The sequence below is a fragment of the Mya arenaria genome, chromosome 2 (genome assembly GCF_026914265.1).
Source record: "Mya arenaria isolate MELC-2E11 chromosome 2, ASM2691426v1".
Taxonomy (NCBI): domain Eukaryota; kingdom Metazoa; phylum Mollusca; class Bivalvia; order Myida; family Myidae; genus Mya; species Mya arenaria.
In genome coordinates this window covers 7529810-7550957 of record NC_069123.1, presented here as the reverse complement: position 1 = coordinate 7550957, position 21148 = coordinate 7529810, and the positions used below count along the sequence as shown (strand labels likewise).

The 21148-nt window shown below is 39.3% G+C and overlaps 2 protein-coding genes and 1 pseudogene across 2 annotated transcripts in view; all 3 read right to left on the bottom strand.

Annotated features, from left to right (window-relative positions):
- Nucleotides 1-8243, bottom strand: part of LOC128205825 (ferroxidase HEPHL1-like) — a 322009-nt pseudogene extending 313766 nt beyond the window's left edge.
- A 396-nt stretch (nt 8244-8639) lies between these two features.
- On the bottom strand, nt 8640-10911 carry LOC128224328 (transcription intermediary factor 1-beta-like). Its single transcript, XM_052934145.1, has 2 exons — nt 10455-10911; nt 8640-10260 (listed from the first exon to the last, which is right to left on the bottom strand). Exons 1-2 carry the CDS (start codon nt 10787-10789, stop codon nt 8874-8876), a joined length of 1722 nt encoding a protein of 573 aa, XP_052790105.1. The 5' UTR covers nt 10790-10911; the 3' UTR covers nt 8640-8873.
- A 932-nt stretch (nt 10912-11843) lies between these two features.
- Nucleotides 11844-21148, bottom strand: part of LOC128222132 (putative nuclease HARBI1) — a 39636-nt gene continuing 30331 nt past the window's right edge. The window contains exons 4-7 of the mRNA XM_052931005.1: nt 16053-16165; nt 15436-15547; nt 14704-14800; nt 11844-13986 (exon numbers count right to left, since the gene is read on the bottom strand). Coding sequence (XP_052786965.1) covers nt 15479-15547; nt 16053-16165 — 182 coding nt within the window. The 3' untranslated portion in view covers nt 11844-13986; nt 14704-14800; nt 15436-15478. The remainder of the gene's footprint in view (nt 13987-14703; nt 14801-15435; nt 15548-16052; nt 16166-21148) is intronic.

Genomic DNA, 21148 nt, shown 5'->3' with positions numbered 1-21148 from the left:
GTCCAGGGACATGCCCCCTCGGATTATTTTGAAAACCATGATGCAGTCTTGTGCATTCTGGGCGTTCTGAGTTGCTTTACTTAGGACTAGAAAATGGACGGTTTTAGAATCATGTAGTCAAGTACGCATACTGCAATTTTGGCTGTTTTTTTTGTCAGAATCATGTGTATTCCGCCGCGTACTCGCGTATAGGCAGCTACGCGCCTTTTAGCTATAAGATATTTTAAACATGTTGGATAAAATCTTGAAACTTAGTACGACTAGCTCGCCTCGCCCGTTCCAACTTTCCTTATTTTTTTACCTAATTTGTTTGTTTACTTAACACTTACACTGTGCTGGTTTTCCATTTTTCCTCAATCTATCCCAATTCAGGCCAGTATTGCTTGTCCTTGTGAGCACTTGAAAAGACTAGGAGTGATAACGTGAAAACAATGGACGAAAAAGATTTCGTTTGATAAAATGCACATTAGTTTGGCTTTGTGTAATATAATATAAGCCAAGTCATCGGATGATTCATTTATTAGCATTATTTCTTGCTTGTTCTGACAGACAAGCTTTTGGTTTAAAGGAACTCGTTTATGTTCGTCGAGTCAGGCATCGAAACAAATCATTTTGTTAAAATGTAAATAAAACGTTTGTTACAATGATAACACATTATTCGGAACACCCCGGTCATTTTCCATCGAAAACAACCTAGGTTACATGCCGGTACATCAGTAGAAGTAGTTAGTATTTTTTTAGATAATAGTATTAATCATTTATAGAAGTTTAAATCCTAGTTTGAAATGCTTGCCAGTGATGTGTATTGTTGCATACATAATTGAGATTCCTAAGAGTAAAGTCACAAAGTTGAATTGCTAAATTAAAATTACTACGCGATCTACTTGCAGCGTAGTAAAATGTAAAGGTTTTTGACATCGTAAACCGTCCAAATACATCCGAGGTTGTTTTCGATGAAAATTGGCCGAGGTGCTCCGAATGCATCAAACGTGATAAACAGTGCTCTGCTGTAAATACTAATTGAATCACGTTACAGAAAAAAGTTATGTTGGACCGAAATATGTTAATAACCTCTGAAAATATATTTGTTTTAAACTTATTAAACCTATTAAAATTGAATTGTCTTATGTTTGAATTTAGAATATTTTGCTCAAACGGGTATCTGCGAGTTGCTGTTTGGTGGTTGTACATAAAAGTTATTAATACGACTAAATTTCAACAGTAAAACAATATATGAGTGAGTGCCTTTAAAAAAGAAAAAAAACTGTCTTACAAAAAATTAGGGATAAAAGAATCGAGAGGTTAGTTGTGTTATGCGAACTCTGTCTTATGTTCCATTATGTTCAGTTCGTTGTATGGTTTGTGTTATTTTCCTTATTGCAACAGAACATGCAGAACGAATATTTGTAACATAGAACAATGTTAGCACTGAATACATTTATAACAAAAAATAGCTTTTCAAACGTTTATCATACTTACGCATCACATTGCCGATACTATATCGTAAGACATTTAGGCACCCAATTCTGAAGATCATTGTCAGAAAACGTTAACGAGCTGGCGTATTTTTGTCGACCATAGAAACATTAATAATAGACCATAGAAAAAAGACCATAGAAAAAATAATTTTAATTAAAAGACCATTGAAACATTAATAATGCACATGAACAGACCGCCTCGCTGTGAATTTAAAGCCTTTAATAGGGAGATATAGTTTTCATTACTCGTTATCTGAACTAAGGCCGGTTGTTGATGATTGGAATCAGTAATCATCATCATCATCATCATCATCATCATCATCATCATCATCATCCACCACACATACACAACCACCACCACCACCAACTTAACCACCTTCATCATCATCCAAATCAATCATCAGCAACATCTACGCATCATCATCTCGTCATGGTCATTGTCGTCATCGTCACATCATAATTAGTATCATTGCCGTCGTCGCATCATCATTATTATTATCATCATCATCTTAATCGTCGTCGCCGCATTATCACTATCGTCGTCATCGCATCACCATTATTATGATTATAGTGTCGTTGTCGCATTATTATTATTAAATCATCATTGTCGTTGTCGTCGCATCTTCGTGACTATCATCATCAGCACCATGCTGCACGTTTGCATTTACTTTACAGAACATTCATAATACGCATACTATAATATTTTACTTATCAAAGTAAAATCACCAGCCTGAAAAAAAAACGTATTTTGTTGTTGTCCAATTTTCATTATAATTATACAAATTTTAAAGGGAACGTCGATCTGAACCCGCCACTGCCTCCATCACAAAAAATCACGGATGATGATGTACTTAAGATACAATTGTAACATAAATAGCAGATGGTTAATCAGAATAGAGACCACGAGTTTGTATCATTTGTGTCAATCATTATAAAAAGGAGAGTTACATTAATTGATTCCCTTCAAGAGATTATCATTATTATTATTATTATTATTATTATTATTATTATTATTATTATTATTATTATTATTATTATTATTAAAAAAGACAGGTGCTCATCAGGTTAATATGACGTAACGTCATTTCACTTCAGACTGGGTCACTCGCTTTAGCGCTGTGCTTTATCGTTATTTTTTACGTACGACCGGAGAGTTTACGAGACGTTTCTGAAACGCCTTTATGATTATCGTTAAGTTGGTCGTTATTATGATCGTAAATTTACGATAATGGCAGATCGTAAAATCTATCTGAAACGCACCCCAGGTCGCTTCTTTTACGTGTACGAGGGGACTACCGTAAGTACTTCATCCAGGTCGATACTTTTACGTGTACGAGTGAACTACCGTAAAAAAGTATTTCATCAACGTCGCTAATTGTACGTGCACGAGTGACCTACCATAAGAGAAGTACGTCATCCAGGTCGCTACTTGTACGTGTACCAGTGAATAACCGTAAGTGAAGAACTTCATCCATGTCGCTCCTTGTACGTGTACGAGTGGACTTCCATGAGAGAAGTACGTCATTCAGGTCGCTACTTGTACGTGTACCAGTGGACTACTGTAAGAGAAGTAATTCACCCAGGTCGCTACTTGAACGTGTTCGTATGGACTTTCGTAAGAGAAGTAATTCATTCAGGTCGCTACTTGTACGTGTACGAGTGAACTACCGAAGGAAGTACTTCATCCAGGTCGCTTCTTTTACGTGTACGAGTGAACTACCGAAGGAAGTACTTCATTCAGGTCGCTTCTTGTACGTGTACGAGTGAACTACCGAAGAAAGTACTTCATTCAGGTCGCTACTTGTTCGTGTACGAGTGAACTACCGAAGGAAGTACTTCATCCAGGTCGCTTCTTTTACGTGTACGAGGGGACTACCGTAAGTACTTCATCCAGGTCGATACTTTTACGTGTACGAGTGAACTACCGCAAGAGAAGTACTACATCCAGGTTGCTACTTGTACGTGTACGTTTGGACTACCATAAGAGAAGTACGTCATCCAGGTCGCTACTTGTACGTGTACGAGTGAACTACCGAAGGAAGTACTTCATCCAGGTCGATACTTTTACGTGTACGAGTGAACTACCGCAAGAGAAGTACTTCATCCAGATCGCTACTTGTACGTGTACGTATGGACTTCCATAAGAGAAGTACGTCATCCAGGTCGCTACTTGTACGTGTACCAGTGAATAACCGTAAGTGAAGTACTTCATCCATGTCGCTCCTTGTACGTGTACGAGTGGACTTCCATGAGAGAAGTATTTCATCTAGGTCGCTACTTGTACGTGTTCGAGTGAACTACCGTTAGCGTAGTACTTCATGAAGGTCGCTACTTTTACATGTACGAGTGAACTACCGTAGGGAAGTACTTCGTCCAAGTCACTTCTTGTACGTGAACACGTAAACTACCGTAGGGAATTACTTCATCCAGATCGCTACTTGTACGTGTGCGAGTGAACTACCATAGGATGTACTTCATCCAGATCGCTACTTGTACGTGTACGAGTGAACTACCGTAGGGAAGTACTTCATCCAGGTCGCTACTTGTACGTTAACGAGTGAACTATCGTAAAAAAAGTACTTCATCCAAGTTGCTACTTGTACGTGTACAAGTGAACTACCGTAGGGAAGTACTTCATCCAGGTCGCTACTTGTACGTGTACGAGTAAAGTACCGTAGGGAAGTACTTCATCCAGGTCGCTACTTGTACGTGTACGAGTAAAGTACCATAGGGAAGTACTTCATCCAGGTCGCTACTTGTATATGTACGAGTAAAGTACCGAAGGGAAGTAATTCATCCAGGTCGCTACTTGTATATGTACGAGTAAAGTACCGAAGGGAAGTAATTCATCCAGGTCGCTGCTTGTATATGTACGAGTAAAGTACCGAAGGGAAGTACTTCATCCAGGTCGCTACTTGTATATGTACGAGTAAAGTACCGAAGGGAAGTAATTCATCCAGGTCGCTGCTTGTACGTGTACGGAAGGGAAGTACTTCATCCAGGTCGCTACTTGTATATGTACGAGTAAAGTACCGAAGGGAAGTAATTCATCCAGGTCGCTGCTTGTACGTGTACGAGTAAAGTACCATAGGGAAGTACTTCATCCAGGTCGCTACTTGTATATGTACGAGTAAAGTACCGAAGGGAAGTACTTCATCCAGGCCGCTACTTGTATATGTACGAGTAAAGTACCGAAGGGAAGTAATTCTTCCAGGTCGCTACTTGTATCTGTACGAGGGGACTACCACAAGTACTTCATCCAGGCCGCTACTTGTATCTGTACGAGGGGACTACCACAAGTAATTCTTTCAGGTCGCTACTTGTATCTGTACGAGGGGACTACCACAAGTACTTCATCCAGGTCGCTACTTGTATCTGTACGAGGGGACTACCACAAGTACGTCATCCAGGTCGCTACTTGTATCTGTACGAGGGGACTACCACAAGTACTTCATCCAGGCCGCTACTTGTATATGTACGAGTAAAGTACCGAAGGGAAGTAATTCTTCCAGGTCGCTACTTGTATCTGTACGAGGGGACTACCACAAGTACTTCATCCAGGCCGCTACTTGTATCTGTACGAGGGGACTACCACAAGTAATTCTTCCAGGTCGCTACTTGTATCTGTACGAGGGGACTACCACAAGTACTTCATCCAGGCCGCTACTTGTATCTGTACGAGGGGACTACCACAAGTACTTCATCCAGGCCGCTACTTGTATCTGTACGAGGGGACTACCACAAGTAATTCTTCCAGGTCGCTACTTGTATCTGTACGAGGGGACTACCACAAGTACTTCATCCAGGCCGCTACTTGTATCTGTACGAGGGGACTACCACAAGTAATTCTTCCAGGTCGCTACTTGTATCTGTACGAGGGGACTACCACAAGTACTTCATCCAGGCCGCTACTTGTATCTGTACGAGGGGACTACCACAAGTAATTCTTCCAGGTCGCTACTTGTATCTGTACGAGGGGACTACCACAAGTACTTCATCCAGGCCGCTACTTGTATCTGTACGAGGGGACTACCACAAGTACTTCATCCAGGCCGCTACTTGTATCTGTACGAGGGGACTACCACAAGTACGTCATCCAGGCCGCTACTTGTATCTGTACGAGGGGACTACAGTAAGTATTTCATCCAGGACGCTACTTGCACGTGTACGAGGAGATTACCGAAAGAGAAGTACTTCATCCACCAGGTCGTTACTTGTACGTGTACGAGGGGACTATCGTTATGGCAGTACGTCATCCAGGTATGTGAAAAACGTTCAAGTTAAAAGCGTTTAGCCGATACCGTTGTACTAATGAAGAGATAACAGCGATTCAATGCAAAGAGTGATAACAGCACCAATGAAAATGTATTATTTATAGAGCAAACAAATCATTCTATTGATATTTAACCTGTATTTTCACGGTAAATTGTCCATAGCTGTACCTTGTCAAAACCTATACTGACATACCCTTTGTGAATTTTGACGGATGTTAACTTATATTCACCGATTTTAAAAGCTGAAAAAATGTTCTTACTGCGAAGGAAGTGAATAATTGGTTCCGTCAAGAGGGATAATCGTGTTTGGAGAGTAGTTCCATTTCCGCTCCACGGCTGCGATATAATACCGACGGGTGTTTCCGGTCGTAGGGAAGAACGGCTTGTAGGAGGCACCACATGTGTCCACGTGGTACATGGTCGTCATACCCGCGTCGCAGTGTTTTGTGTTGTGGCAGTAGAGGGACCAGTTGTCTGTTGAATGAGTTATAAAAATATAATTAATCTTTACACTTCGTTTTAAGACTCAAAATTCCATAAAAGAAGAAAATACATACCAAGATTGTTTGGTTTCATCATTGGGCTAAACGTCTGGCCGGAAATGATGACGTGAGAATCCCGGAACGTTCCGTCAATTACGACGTTATTTCCATTAAAGGTGACTTCGTGGTTTCCCTCATTTTTGCCAAAGCTAAGAACGTGCCAAACAACGTTTTCATCACGGCAAAACGTCAAGTCCCTCGAGATTACCGTAGGTACGACCGTTCACCGCTTAAAGATATGAAGAAAAAAAAAACAATTAAGTAAATGTCGCTAACAAGAGCGCCATTGATATTTATGGGTAAAAGCGTTATTAACGCTTTAAGAAAAATGAGTTTTTCGGCAGTTTTCTAAACAATTGAGATCTGTTCTTTTGTAATGTATCTTATATGACTGAATTGAAGGCATTGATACCAAAATCAGCTGATTCTGAGACAAAAACTAAGAAAAGGTCAAAAAGTCAATCTGTGATAGTGCAGCTTTAAGCTGCATCTTAAATGGAATTTGAGATATTGTTAAAGTTTTATCCCGACGACCCTGCCAACGATGCCATGGCTATGGCAATACCTCGTATATTTTCTTCAAAAAACAGACGAGCTAAAACGCTTATTTATCATATTCACCGTCCATGAGGTTGAACTTTAAGAAGAATTTGTCGTTTCTGTCTACACTGTCGTTATCGTAAGTGGCGACGTTGTGGCCAATGTGCCAGGACAGGTTCTCGTCAATGTTTGCGAAATATAGAAACATCTCACGGTCAACGTACTTCTGAAACGAACCTCGATTTTTGCAGGGTGGACAGCATACTCCGAAATCAATGCTTGATTTGATAAAACATACATATATACAGAGGTGTCTCTTGTCATAAACTTTACAGATTCTTTGCGAAGTATAGAAACAAAACATGTACGCTAACCACTGCACTAAACGGACAACCAAACGGATGTGTTGCCCGAACGTGCCATACCTGTTGTCCAGTCTGTGGATCCAAAGACCCTGGGCGGCAGATGAGAAACGGCCAACTAGCCCTGAGTTGACGTCCCTCTCCATGTTGACGCCCGAGTAGAACATGTTGGTGAGACAGGGAGGGTCATCGTCTCCCGGTCCGACCCCAAACGGAACCGTAAACATGTATGATCCCATCTCCCCGGGCTTTATAAAACGACCAGTGCAGTTGCTGCCTGTCCAGGCACCAGCAAAAGCTGTGTTTCTGTTATTTTTCATTAAGATCGAAGAACGCCATACTAGATTTGTGGACGATACAGTTTTAATCCTCTAGCGTAATGTCAAAGTCACTTATCAATTAAAAAATACTATAGTTATCAGGTTGAGGAACCACGTGACTTAAAGGGGTTCTCACATCGGTCACCATGGGTCAGAACTTAAAAATAAAATGTAAATAAAAAAATAAGTGACGTTAATTTCCTAATAACTTTTTAACAAAAAATATGTTGAAATATTTCAGGATTTAAACCTTGGCCAAAATTTCAACTTTTCAACGGAATTTTGTAGAACGAAGCAAACGTTAATTTGGCCAAGAATTGCACCATTCAAATACAAGCAAATCTAAGATATTTCACACGTGTAGAAGCAGAAAATTGCATCGATATTTTTGGCTAAGAAATAGTTTCATATCTTCTCCATTAAAAAAGAAATTATCCTCACCGGCATCAGTGTCCTTCGTAAACATGCCTCTTTGTGAATATGTGACGCTAACGCCCTGCATTACCAAGGAAACAGGCCACGGTGTCATGTTTGAAAGTGTCACGTTGATTGTATCCCCAACTTCCGCTATAAATACTGGTCCAAGCAGGCCCAGATGTGCCTCGCGTGACGTACGATTCATGCGCACGTTGTAGCCAAATGACGTGTACTCAAAGAAACGTGACTTCCGGTATGTTCCACCAATCATAGGCCTTCCTCCATACGTCTTCGCAAAACAATATTTCATATGTGTGACGAAGCCAAGAGTTAATATATATTTTTTTCTATGATCACTTGTGAAATTAAAGACGATCGCACACTAAAATCAACAATTTTTCTTTATATTTTATGAACTATAGGTGTTTTATTCTTTTTTCTAAAAAAAAACCATTGAAATTAGTGTTTGCTACGCCTCAACCCTTTGGACGCCCAACACGCATAGCTGATGACGTAGCTGTCATTTCTATTTCAGGCTTGTGGAGAAACTGTTCTCCAATATTTTTTTAGTTTATTATTTACTCGTGTTTTAGAGCAAACATTCATCATAATAACAGTTAATGCACGAAAGTACTTATAAATTGAACAGGGCGGGAATACTTGAGATAAAGTATTATACATAACTATTATGTACTAGTATTTTTATTTCAAAGCACACGTCAAATAGCATACAATGTAAAACAATTGTTTTCCTAATACAAAATACAGTTGCCATTGAACAAATTTGAAGTAGTGGATTTACCAGGAACCCAAGCATCCCTCATTGTGATTATTTTGTACATACATGTATTGGTATTGAATAACTTCATTCAAATACACTTTCCACAAATTATCCATGTTCATCTTTATTCACTCTACATCTTTTATTAACCACTTATTATTACTGTAGTTCCATCACAAGAATGTCATTTTGTGCTCCCCCTACGATGAGCCTGCCAGTGTGGGTGCTATGCAAGACTGCCTTTGGTTTGTTGATGCTATCTCCTTTCCTGACCAATGTGGCCAGCTTCTTCCTGCCTTCCTGGTCAATCTGCACCACTGTTTTGGATTTAAGTGAGCACACAAAAACATGACCAGCGCCACTCACATGTACACTGTAAGGCCAGTCAAAGTCAGGGTCTTGCAGTGTGGCCAAAATATTGCCTCTTTTGTCAATAATATTAACCTTGTTGTAGCTGGAGACTGGTATATATAACTTCATGCCATCTGAGCTCAAGTCAAAGCCGTTCACTGTAACTTCGCCAGATGTGTCTTCATATACCTTCTGTTGCAGCCTCCCTGTCAGTGTATATAGGTACAATGCAGTGACGGAGCCCACATACAGCTCGCCCTCATGGTGCTTGATTGCGTTACATGAATGATCAACTGAGAACTTCCTGGTCATCTTGATGTTGTCAGCTGACACGGTGAGAAAGTATGCCTCATTCCTGTCAGTCCCGATTTTAAAAGCTACAGCCACTTCATGGTCTGAGATGTTGCATATGTCCTGTGGAAACTCAGGGAGGTCACAGTGGGCTGTCACTTTGTATTCGCTGTCTAGCACCTTTACTCTGCAATTGATATTGTCAACCAGAACAATCTCTCCTCCTGGAAGTTCTGTAATAGAATCAATACAACAAACCTGTTTGTCGTTCTTTATATTCATTGCATATGTTTTCTTCTGTTTCACCTTGAAAACCTCGGGTTTATTAGAGGACTGTTTGATTTGCCCAGATGATTGTTCGAAGTCTGGATCAGGATGTCCTTTGATGTTTCCTAGTGTCTTGATGTCAGACAGCAAATGTTGAGCGCGTGTGTCAGGCTGGAAAGTGATAGTTGCCTTTTGTTTAGTGTTCATCTCCCGGAGTAGTCTATTGCCCTCTGCCATCTTGTCCTTGCATTTCCTGTAGCCAATAAAGGATCTGGACTCCTTGCCGTGGGCTTGAACAGAGTCCAGTAAGGCCTTAAGTTGGTCATGTAAGAGGTCACAGTGGTCAATATCTTTCTGAAGTGACCAATCTAGACCAGCCAGGACACTGTCCATCTGTTCCACTGTCCTCTTTTCCAGCTCATCTAGCAGCTCGTTCAGTGAAGACCTAAAGGACTTGATCTTTGTCAGCATGGACTTGCATGAGATCTTAAGGGAATTTTGATTCTTCTTTCTGGCCTCGCTCACCTGGTTGAGGCTGGCTGTTACCTTGGTAACATTGGCTGGAAGCTGCTTGAAGTCAGCCATCTTATGCATGCCCTTGGCCAGGTCAGATATCAAGTCGACTCTTTTGCACATCCTATTTAAAAGGTATTTTATAGAGAAAATTAAGTCATCTGTCCTTGTTCCTTATAGTTTGGACCTACACATGGGTTTGCATTAACACACTGATTTTTATTGGTCAGACTAATATTGGAATGTGCTTTGTATTTTTTCATGAATATACTAAAAAAATATGAACTCCTAATTAGTAAGGGTTTTTAAAGCACTCACCTGTGGTTAAGTGACACACAGAGGTGACAACAGAGCTCAGCGTGATCCTCACACAGCAGTTCCAAGACCGTCGGAGGGTGAAGGTCACACGTAACCAGGGCATCACCTTGCACCACCCACTTGTCCACATCCTTGCGACCAAACACAACATGGGGCTTATGTATTTTGGCATGGAATTTCAGACACTTGTCACAGTAATAATTCGAGCAGTCCCCACAAAAATGTTTTGCCTGGATGTTTAAATTGTCATCTTTACATGCAGAACAAGAAAAGTCATGTATCTCATCAGAGGCATTTGATACTGAATTATTCAATGGTCTATGTTTCCAAGCCATTGTGAATTATGTAGATGAATTATTCCACTTTTCAAGTTTTCTCTGATATGTTCTAAATCATTTGAAGATTTTAAAAAATTTGTCAGGATGTGGTGATTTCATATCCCACGAAAAAAACTGAATAATTCATATCCCATAAGTATTTGCTTCTTCAATACTCAACCGTCAGGGAGTGTAACACAATCACGGGTTTAATGCAGGATGGTTGTAACTCTATATAGAATAGGTGAGCCTTACAATAGTTTTGCACAATTCCTTGATATGTTTTAAGTGCAGTGTTACATTGGGCACGCACATTACTTATGAAATAGCAAAAACATACGAAACCGTATACCATGGTATACTGTTATCATTGTCTTGAATGAATGTAATCATTATTGTATGCTTAATCTGTGTCTTTGTCACTACGATTAACTTCCATGCTTTGTTGATTCTCTACAATTCAGTTGTCTTAATGCAGTTTATGATTGTACTGATGATTTTTTTTCTAGATTTGTACTTGATCAATATTTGATCAATATGTGATTTACAGGCCAGCTCATTTTATTGCGCGATATATTGATTGTTTTAGAAGTGTCCCTGGTGCAATGGGCTTGCGCATGCGGCGTTTTCATTGTTTTGATCGCGCATGCGCCGTTTCTTACCGTCCGCTCTCGGATAATTCCGAAGCAGTTCGCCATTCGACTGGTTCCTGTTCGATTTTGCAATAGAAGATTGGTAATCTTCTAATATGTGAAGCTTTGAAAATATAAGGCAAATTAAAACCAGAGATTTTTTTAAATAACTCTTTTAGAGAAAAAATATCATAAATGCACACTTGTTGAGAAAACTTCTCTTTTTAATTTAAATATTTTTACATAAAAGAATAAACCACGAATGCGCAGAATGTATAATCTTAGAAAATCGGTGAACCAGTCTATTATCTGATTACATGACGTGTACGGGTCAGATGCAAGCGTCATATTCATGAGCAATTTTCATTAAGGTTCATCTAAGTTTCTTGCAGTGTCATACAATGATATTCCTAAAATCAACTACTTACGTTAATAATATACTATAATCTAGTAATCTACTAAGTATAATTGTGTTTTACTTCTTGCTAAAAACAAGTCAGTCGTCCTAACAAATATTTTGAAATAAGAACTAGATAAGCACAAAGAATTTCCATTGCTACTCGCTCTGAAGTATGTAAAGATACCTTTCGTGAATTTCAAGTATGTGAGTCACTCCTATAAGATAATTGGATCAAAATTTCACAGAGAATATTTATGGGTATGTAATACATCATGAAGCCTACTCATTTTGATGTAAATTTGATGAAGTATATACATTTTGCCTATGATCTTGTTCTATTGTTGTTACTAGTTTTACATGTACATTTGCACACTTCATAATAGTTGTTGAGTTTGCAATTATTTGCTGCAATAGGCCATACCAAGTTGTTACACTTGTTCTTACTTAACATTTACTTCAAAAATTACCTGACTTCATTTACCAAAGTCTGACAGATGACAGCTCTTTAAAATAACTCATCTAGAAATTCATGCTGTGTTCAAATCGCTTTTGTGAAATTGTTTATTGTTTATAACAGTTTAAAAAATTATATCAATTGTTGGCCATGATAAACTGATCTATGTATATGTTTCTACAGTTTGTTGATATTACTTCAAAGCTTTCTTTACAATTTCGTTCATATCAGAGGGAGGAATTGCACATATAACAACTTTCATGCAAATTTGTGATATCTTATTCTGTGATACTAAATACTGTCATATATGATATGTATATAAATAAGTCTTTTTACAGATGTTGTTTTGTTTTTATTTCTACTCATATACCATTAAGCAATGCATTCTGTATTCCTTGAATAAGTAATAAATAAAAATCCATCTCAAATAGAAGTTAAAAAAGTATGAAGAGTTACCATGTTTTTTTTTGTCCCATTTCATTTCAGAATGGCTATTTAAATTTTTCTTAAACTATAAAATAATTAACATATTAAAACTTATTGAAAGACTACAGAATGTGTCATCCATCCACCTGTACCTTCTGTTCATAGGTCAAATTTTACACAGTCTAAAATAGTTTTTTAAGGCTATTACAACTACATTTATGACTTGCACCATGTTACATGAGTTCAATAATCAGGAGGTAAAATATTCATGACATCATTTTATTTTTGCACATGTTTAATAATGAATACAGTTTTCACTCCATATGTGGCAGAGACAAGAATTAAGTAATGGTTCAAGACAAATGCATAAAACATTTATTTTTTAACTTAAATATAAAAATCGTCAATCAAACTCTTTGTCAGCAGTGTTATATAACTGTTTTTCCCCAAATTGGCTTGTTAATTCTGTGGGAGTGCAGCTTTAAAGTTTCAATGTAATACATCAAGAATTAGATGAGAAAATAGTGCTATTGGCACCAGCGTGAGAATGATAACATTTCCATATCTACAGAGACAAGCTTTAACTTAACAAGAGATGTTTGTCAAACATTATGACCTTTGTCATGATGACCCCTCAAATCAATATAAATCTTGTACTGGTCAGGCCCAGCCTCCATGTCAAGTGTGATGGCCATAGGTCTAGGCATTGTTGATTAATCACTCGTACAAGCTTTAAAATCCTTAAATTTATTGCCACTGTGACCTTGACCGAATGGCCCCCTAAATCAATAGGGGTCATCTACTGGTCAGACCATATCTTTATGTCAAGTTTGATGACCATACTTCAAGTAATTGACGGACTGACCAACATGTGCAAAGCAATATACTCCTCTTCTTCGAAGGGGGGCATAAAATATAAAATTCGACTTATAATATAAAACCACTAATAAGAATAATTTTGAAGGTGCTTGATGTTTACCAGTTTGCATTATTGCAAACAATATAAAACCATACAGGTTTTTAAAAATAACGTTGGGCCACAATGTCTCTGTATCGAAGTCCATTTTCGTTTGCTGGGATAACATCTGCCTGAGGCTGGTCAATGTCTGTAGCATCGTGCATGTTTGCCATGATGTCTCTACGTTCAATGCCATAGTTATGAAGAAAAACACAGGCTATGATCACTTGGCATGCCATCTCTGGTTCCAAACGAAGACCATACGACAAGCATGGGAATCGTCTTTTCAGCACTCCAAAAGACCTCTCCACTGTTACCCTTGTTCTAACCAGTGCTTCATTATACCTGAAAACATTAAACTGCCTTAAACTGGAAGTTTGACTAAATAACACACTTACTTATTTTTTCATATACTTCTATGGCTTTTCGTAATAAAGATATAAATCTCAAGTAATTCTGCTGCAGATTAAATGGTACATAATTGATTTTTTGAGAATAACAGAAAAAACTTTTGTTATTGTAGATACCTTTTTCAGAAAATATGATTAGTTTTATATTTCATAACCGATTGCGTAAAAATACAGGTATTGACACAAATAAATAAACAATAGCTGTCACAGAGACAGCGCGCTCTACTATTCCGCCGCTTTTCAGTGTAAAGATTGAAAAGTTTTGGTGAAACATGCATGGATCACTGTTCGATCAGATTTCAATGCAATACACTGATGTATGTGCTGAGATATTAACATAAATGTGGTTACATGCAAAATTTTAACCAGATTTTTTAAGTGTAATAATAAAGGGCCATTATTTGCAAAATACAGTTATCTAACTTGGTTATTCAATTAGATTGGTGGTTGAATACCATTGTATAAAGTCTCAATGCAATACATCAAGTTGTTGCTGAGATATTATCCTATGTGTGCTTGCAAGCAAAACCTTAACCAAGGGGTGACGCCAACGCAGACAATTGGGTGAGTAGTATAGCTCTCCTTATTCTTCGAATAGTCGAGCTAAAAATAAGCATCTATAATCTACATAAAAGTAGTGTATGTTAAGTACCTTTCTTGAGGTCCTGTTCTTGGATTCAGGTATGGTGTGAGAAGGTATGGCTTACAGCCATACCCACTGTCTCCCAGTATGTACCCATTATGTTGGCCTACAATACAACATCAAGCAAATTATAACAAATGGTCAGTGTTCTGTTTCCGAGATTGATTTTGAAATATTGCAAATTAATACTGTTATTTCATAATCTATAAATCCACCTTTCGTATGTGTGTGTGTATATATGTGTGTGTGTGTGTCTTTAGACCTTGTACTATGAGGCAGCCAGGGATCGAACCAATGACCTCCCGCTCCATAGGCGGATGCATAACCACTAGGCCACTGAGACAGTTAATCAAGATTGGATAAAAGAAAATTTTCTTAGACAAAATAAAAAAATATTGACCTGACATTTTAAAGAACATCCTAAGTTTATCATATAACATCATAATACCTCTTGAAAAAAAATCACATAAAAGCCATATTGACCAGTTTGTGTAAAGACCAGGAACCGTTTAGCATAAGACTTCAAAGTCTTCATAATATATCCCTAATAGGAGACTAGTACTTTTATTATCCACCATGCACTGCTGTTTCGATTATGTAGCACTAGTTAATTGTAACCGCATCTCTTTTCCCTGATTCTGGAGGACTGTGGTTACAATTGACTGGTGCATTACTACCAAACTAAAGCAAAAAAATTCAAAAGGTTAGAAAGTTAAACAAAACAAAAATCACTCCAGGTACCTTGCTCTAATTCTGATGCAAGGCATCACTCTCTGAATATTCTCTAGTCGTGGACACTTCCTGGCCACTTGGCAACAACATTCATAAAACGAAGCTTTGCATCACAAACCATCTGAAATAGTACACATACAACAGTAGTAAAACTTGTCTTCAAAGCTGCACCCTCACAAATTGATCTTTTGGTAAACCGTCTTCAAATCTAATAGAGAAAAAAATACAATTTGAGGTCAAATATGTAATGCTATGGACAAGTGCCTCACCCTTATGGAAAATTTTTATGAATAATACATGAAAGACCTTAGTACAATAAAACACACTGACTTTGGTTGTCCGGTATGTGACTTGCTTTTCATCTGGTCGACCCTGGTTCGATTTCCCAGCTTGAGTGCATGACTGCATCATGCCAGTGCATCAGTGTGAGATTGATTAGTAGATACCAAGTTAGACAATTGTATTATCCAGGTACTCCTGACTCCCAAACAACATAAGACCACACTCTCTCATAAAATCCTGCCAGCGGGAATGAATAATATAATGCTTATTAATTAGTTTTACAATCATTGTAAAATGAATAAGTTTAAACTATAACAAACTCATCACAACTTCATTCCATGTACCTGTACATTGATCGAATGATACCCTTTCCTGTTTACATAATCGGCTTCAAACTCATGAGGGGCTCGTACACGTACTTGAGTGCCGTCTATCAAACCAATGACATTTGGAAATCCTGAAATTTAATAGGTTATTTAGAATAACATTATATTTACATCATTTTTATTAATACTTAATAAGTACTGTACATGGTGTGTTTGCGGGATAAGAACCAGCTACCTGTTACACTCTGCTGTCATGCTAATGTTTATTCAGTTGTGGATTTGAGCCCCACATTGAGTGCATTTTTCCTCCCATGTTTCTTTATAATAGAAATAACCAGGGAGTGAGCAGTCTGCTTGGTGTGGAGCTCTGATCATAGCAACAATATCAGCTAACCCGTCAGTTGGTTCTTACCCACATACATGCATCACTTTGATAAATACTAATGTACACATCCTTTAGAATTTTTCAGAGTGCTGTCAAGAAATGTGGATGGAATAGTTAACAAGTTATTTACTTACACCAATTCCGGGGATAAAACATTTACAACGGCATATCAATCTCATTTACTTTCATCTTGAGCAATGTGTTCCAATACAATTAGAAAAGAATAGCATCTACATGCTAGAAACATGATTGGTTTGTCAGAATAATTGAAATCAAATTGAAAAAAATGAAATAAAATGTTTTGCAATCATCACTGGCTAAGTTTTTTAGATGTATACACTACACACGATTTTTTTGTGTTTTACAGTTAGCTAAATCGACTAATAAATGATGGAAAAATACTTCCTTAGGTATAAAATGTTAAAAATACTGACAGCAAGCTAGCAGCCAATAACAGCAGCCAATAAGTACAGCAGCCAATAAGGGACTTAGCAGCCAATAAGTACTTTTACCACGAAACACGAAATGTGGAAGGAATCTACTATTTCCAGCAGCCAATAATAACACCTGCCACACAACAACAATGTTTCAATGAAAATATCATTTACGCAAATGGTTTATATAAATAAAACACGATGAAACATAATCAAAAAGAACCAGTACGAACAAAAGTAAACCATAAAATGAATATGTATTACAGTACTCAGTAGAGGCTACCCGCGGCTAAATAGTATCCGGGATAACCAGCTAATATGTTGATAACACATGGGGGAATAATTTAAATTGGATTTATTTTTGACCCCAGATAACATAAACATTTAAAATATTACATCAGCTTTTTAAAATATTATTACTGGCACAGTTTACCCCCATTCCCCCCGGGTATACAATGTATATAGCGGCACTTATACTGTCTCGCTATTGAGCTAGCTTTTATAGCGACGCGGTAGAATGTCCGCCTGCAGAGCGAGGGGTCGTGGTTTCGAACCCCGACAGGTGCACATAGCAATTTGTGCAGTCTGTTACAAATACTGTACTTTATAATATTTGGTATTTGGTTTTTAATCCGAAACACCCGCTATATTAAGTAAAAATATGTATAATATGAATAGTGTTCTCGTAAAATTTGGTATCAAAATATTTTAGCAACGTTCTTCAATCGTTTTACTATGAGTTGCATTCTGGTTGTTTAGTCAGTATTTATATAAGAGCAATGCGATTGTTTACCCTCGCAATCAAGTAAAATCCTGTCCGCGAGCACGGTTTAATCTACTTATTCTATTCTATTTGTACCACAAATACCTAAATATCTCGGTTTTGCCGAATTACGGCGATTTGCCGCGTGCATGTATACGGAATTAAGTCGTATGCAGTAACAGCAGTAACAGCAGATGATTGCGGTGATGACGCGCACCACCGCGTTGGCTGCCGTGGAATATATCGTTGCGATATTCCGCGATGACGCATTCTCTCCCGCGGTGGCAACGCGTTTTTTGAAAGAAAAAATCCCGCTTTGTTGATAGTGTAATTATCTAAGATTCATGCTGATCAAATAAAGACTCCAGAAGACAGGGTAAGCATACGACGCAGACCCTTTAAAAAGACTATTCCCTGTACTCATTTAATAAGCGTAGTACTGGGGTTAGAAAGACCATATGTATCCTCCAAGACGGGGTCAGTGCATGGCAAAGAAATTAAGGAAATTGTGTTGTTAGTACGACAGCAAGATGCCGCACCTAAATCCTTGGGACCCCTTGCTACGACCAAAAGGAGGCAATTTGACGCTCTAAGACAGGGTACTGGCAATGGCTATGAACTGGCACCTACAAATGACTTCCATCTTAGGGTCAGCTTGAATAAATTGACCCCAACCTCTTGGGCCCTTTTGATTGAGTTAAACAAACACATTAAACTACTTTGGGTTGATGGTACGAACAAAAGGAGGCGATATGACGCCATAAGACAGGTAACTGGCATAAAATGGACATCTGGGCTATCACCTAGCAGTGCCGCATGACTTCCATCTTAGATTCAGCTTAAACACACTTAAACGTATGGGAAACTCATATTTGGTTAAAACAAGCACATTGACCTACTTTGGGTTGCTAATACGACCAGAAGGAGGCGATGTGACGCCCCAAGACCGGGTACAGACATGAAGGGGACATAGAGGGCTATCACCTAGCACCGCCCAATAACTTCCATCTTGGGGTGAGCTTGATCAAAATCGACCCCCAACGTCCACGACCTCCTATTTGGGTAAAACAAGCACACTGACCTACTTTGGGTTGCTGGAACGACCAGAAGGAGGCGATGTGACGCCCTAAGACCGGGTACTGGCATGTAGGGGACATCCAGGACTATCACCTAGCACCGCTCAATAACTTCCATCTTGGGGTGAGCTTGGCAAATATCGACCCCAACGTCCAGGGCCTCCTATTTGGGTAAAACAAGCACACTGACCTACTTTGGGTTGCTGGAACGACCAGAAGGAGGCGATGTGACGCCCCAAGACCGGGTACTGACATGAAGAGAACATCCAGGACTATCACCTAGCACCGCTCAATAACTTCCATCTTGGGGTGAGTTTGACCAAAATCGACCCCCGAACGTCCAGGGGCCCCTATTTGGGTAAAACAAGCACACTGACCTACTTTGGGTTGCTGGAACGACCAGAAGGAGGCGATGTGACGCCCCAAGACCGGGTACTGACATGAAGAGAACATCCAGGACTATCACCTAGCACCGCTCAATAACTTCCATCTTGGGGTGAGTTTGACCAAAATCGACCCCCGAACGTCCAGGGGCCCCTATTTGGGTAAAACAAGCACACTGACCTACTTTGGGTTGCTGGAACGACCAGAAGGAGGCGATGTGACGCCCCAAGACCGGGTACTGGCATGTAGGAGACATCCAGAACTATCACCTAGCACCGCTCAATAACTTCCATCTTGGGGTGAGCTTGGTAAAAATCGACCCCAACGTCCAGGACACCCTATTTGGGTTAAACAAGCACACTGACCTACTTTGGGTTGCTGGAACGACCAGAAGGAGGCGATGTGACGCCCCAAGATCGGGTACTGGCATGTAGGGGACATCCAGGGCTATCACCTAGCACCGCTCAATAACTTCCATCTTGGGGTGAGTTTGACCAAAATCGACCCCCAACGTCCAGGACCCCCTATTTGGGTAAAACAAGCACACTGACCTACTTTGCGCTGCTGGAACGACCAGAAAGAGGCGATGAGACGCCACAAGACCTGGTACTGGCATGAAGTGGACATCCATGGCTATAACCTAGCACCGCTTAATAACTTACATCTTGTGGTGAGCTTGACCAAATTGACCTCAACGTCTTGGCAACCTCTATTTACGTACAAAAAGCAAATTAACTTACTTTGGTTGTATGGTACGGCTAAAAGGAGGCAATGTGATGCCCTAATACCGGGTACTGACATGGAAGGGACACCCAGGGTTTTTACCTAAAAACGCATAATAACATCCATCTTCATGTCAGCCTGACCAAAATTGACCAAAAACGGCGTTGGATCCCGTAATTGGGTAACACAAGCTCATTGGACTACTTTGGGTTAGCAGTATGACCAGAATGAGGTGATGTGACGCCTTTAGAACAAGTACTGACATGTAGGGGACGACAGCATTAAGCACCGCCCATTAACTTTAATCTTGGGTCAGGTTTGCAAAACTCCACCAAAAACGTCTGGGGCCGATTATTTGGATAAAACATGTACATTGACATACGTTTGGCTTCTGGTACGACCAGAAGGAGGCGACATGACGCCCTTAGATCGGGTACTGGCATACAGAGGACATCTATGGCTATCGCTTACACCGCCAAATAACTTTCATCCTGGGATCAGCTTCACAAAAATTAACTCCAACGTCTTATGAACCCTTATTTGAGTTAAGCAAGCACTTCAGATTGCTGTTACGACCAGAATGACGCAGGTGACGCTCTAAAACAAGGTGCTTGAATGTAGGGGACATCCAGGATTATCACCTAGCAATGCCCAATAACTTAAATCTTGGATCAGCTTGACCAAAATTGGTCCAAAACGTCTGGGGCCCGTTATTTGGGTAAAACATGCATATTGACTTACTATCGGTTTCATGTACGACTAGTAGGAGGCGATGTGACGCCCTAAAACCGGAAAAAGGTTTGTAGAGGATATCCATAGCTATCACCTTACACCCAAATAACTTCCATTCTGAGGTCAGCTTGACCAAAATCGACCATAAACGTTTGGGATCCGCTTTTTGGGCAAACAACCTCATTTAACTACTTTGGGTAACTGTTACGACCAGAAGGAGGCGATGTGACCCCCCCCCCTCCCCCCAAGACCGGGTATTGGCATGTAGGGGACATTCAGGGATATCACTCGGTACCGCCGAATAACTTCCAACTTATGGTCAGCTTGACCAAATTTGACCCTCAACGTCTGGGGACCCACTATTTGGGTAAAACAAGCACATTGACTTACTTTTAGTGGCTGTTACAATAGAAGGTAGTTATGGGACGCACTTAGATTGGGAACCGGCAAATATTAATATAACTTTTGGAAAGCCATTTTTTAAAGACACTTTAATAAAGTAAAATAGATATACCTGTTTTACATTTTGATGGTATTATCCACGCATATTAACTTTGCCAATGATTGTTAATAAACATTTGTTATTTTTTTAAATGCAGAAAAGCCTTGCATGTCAA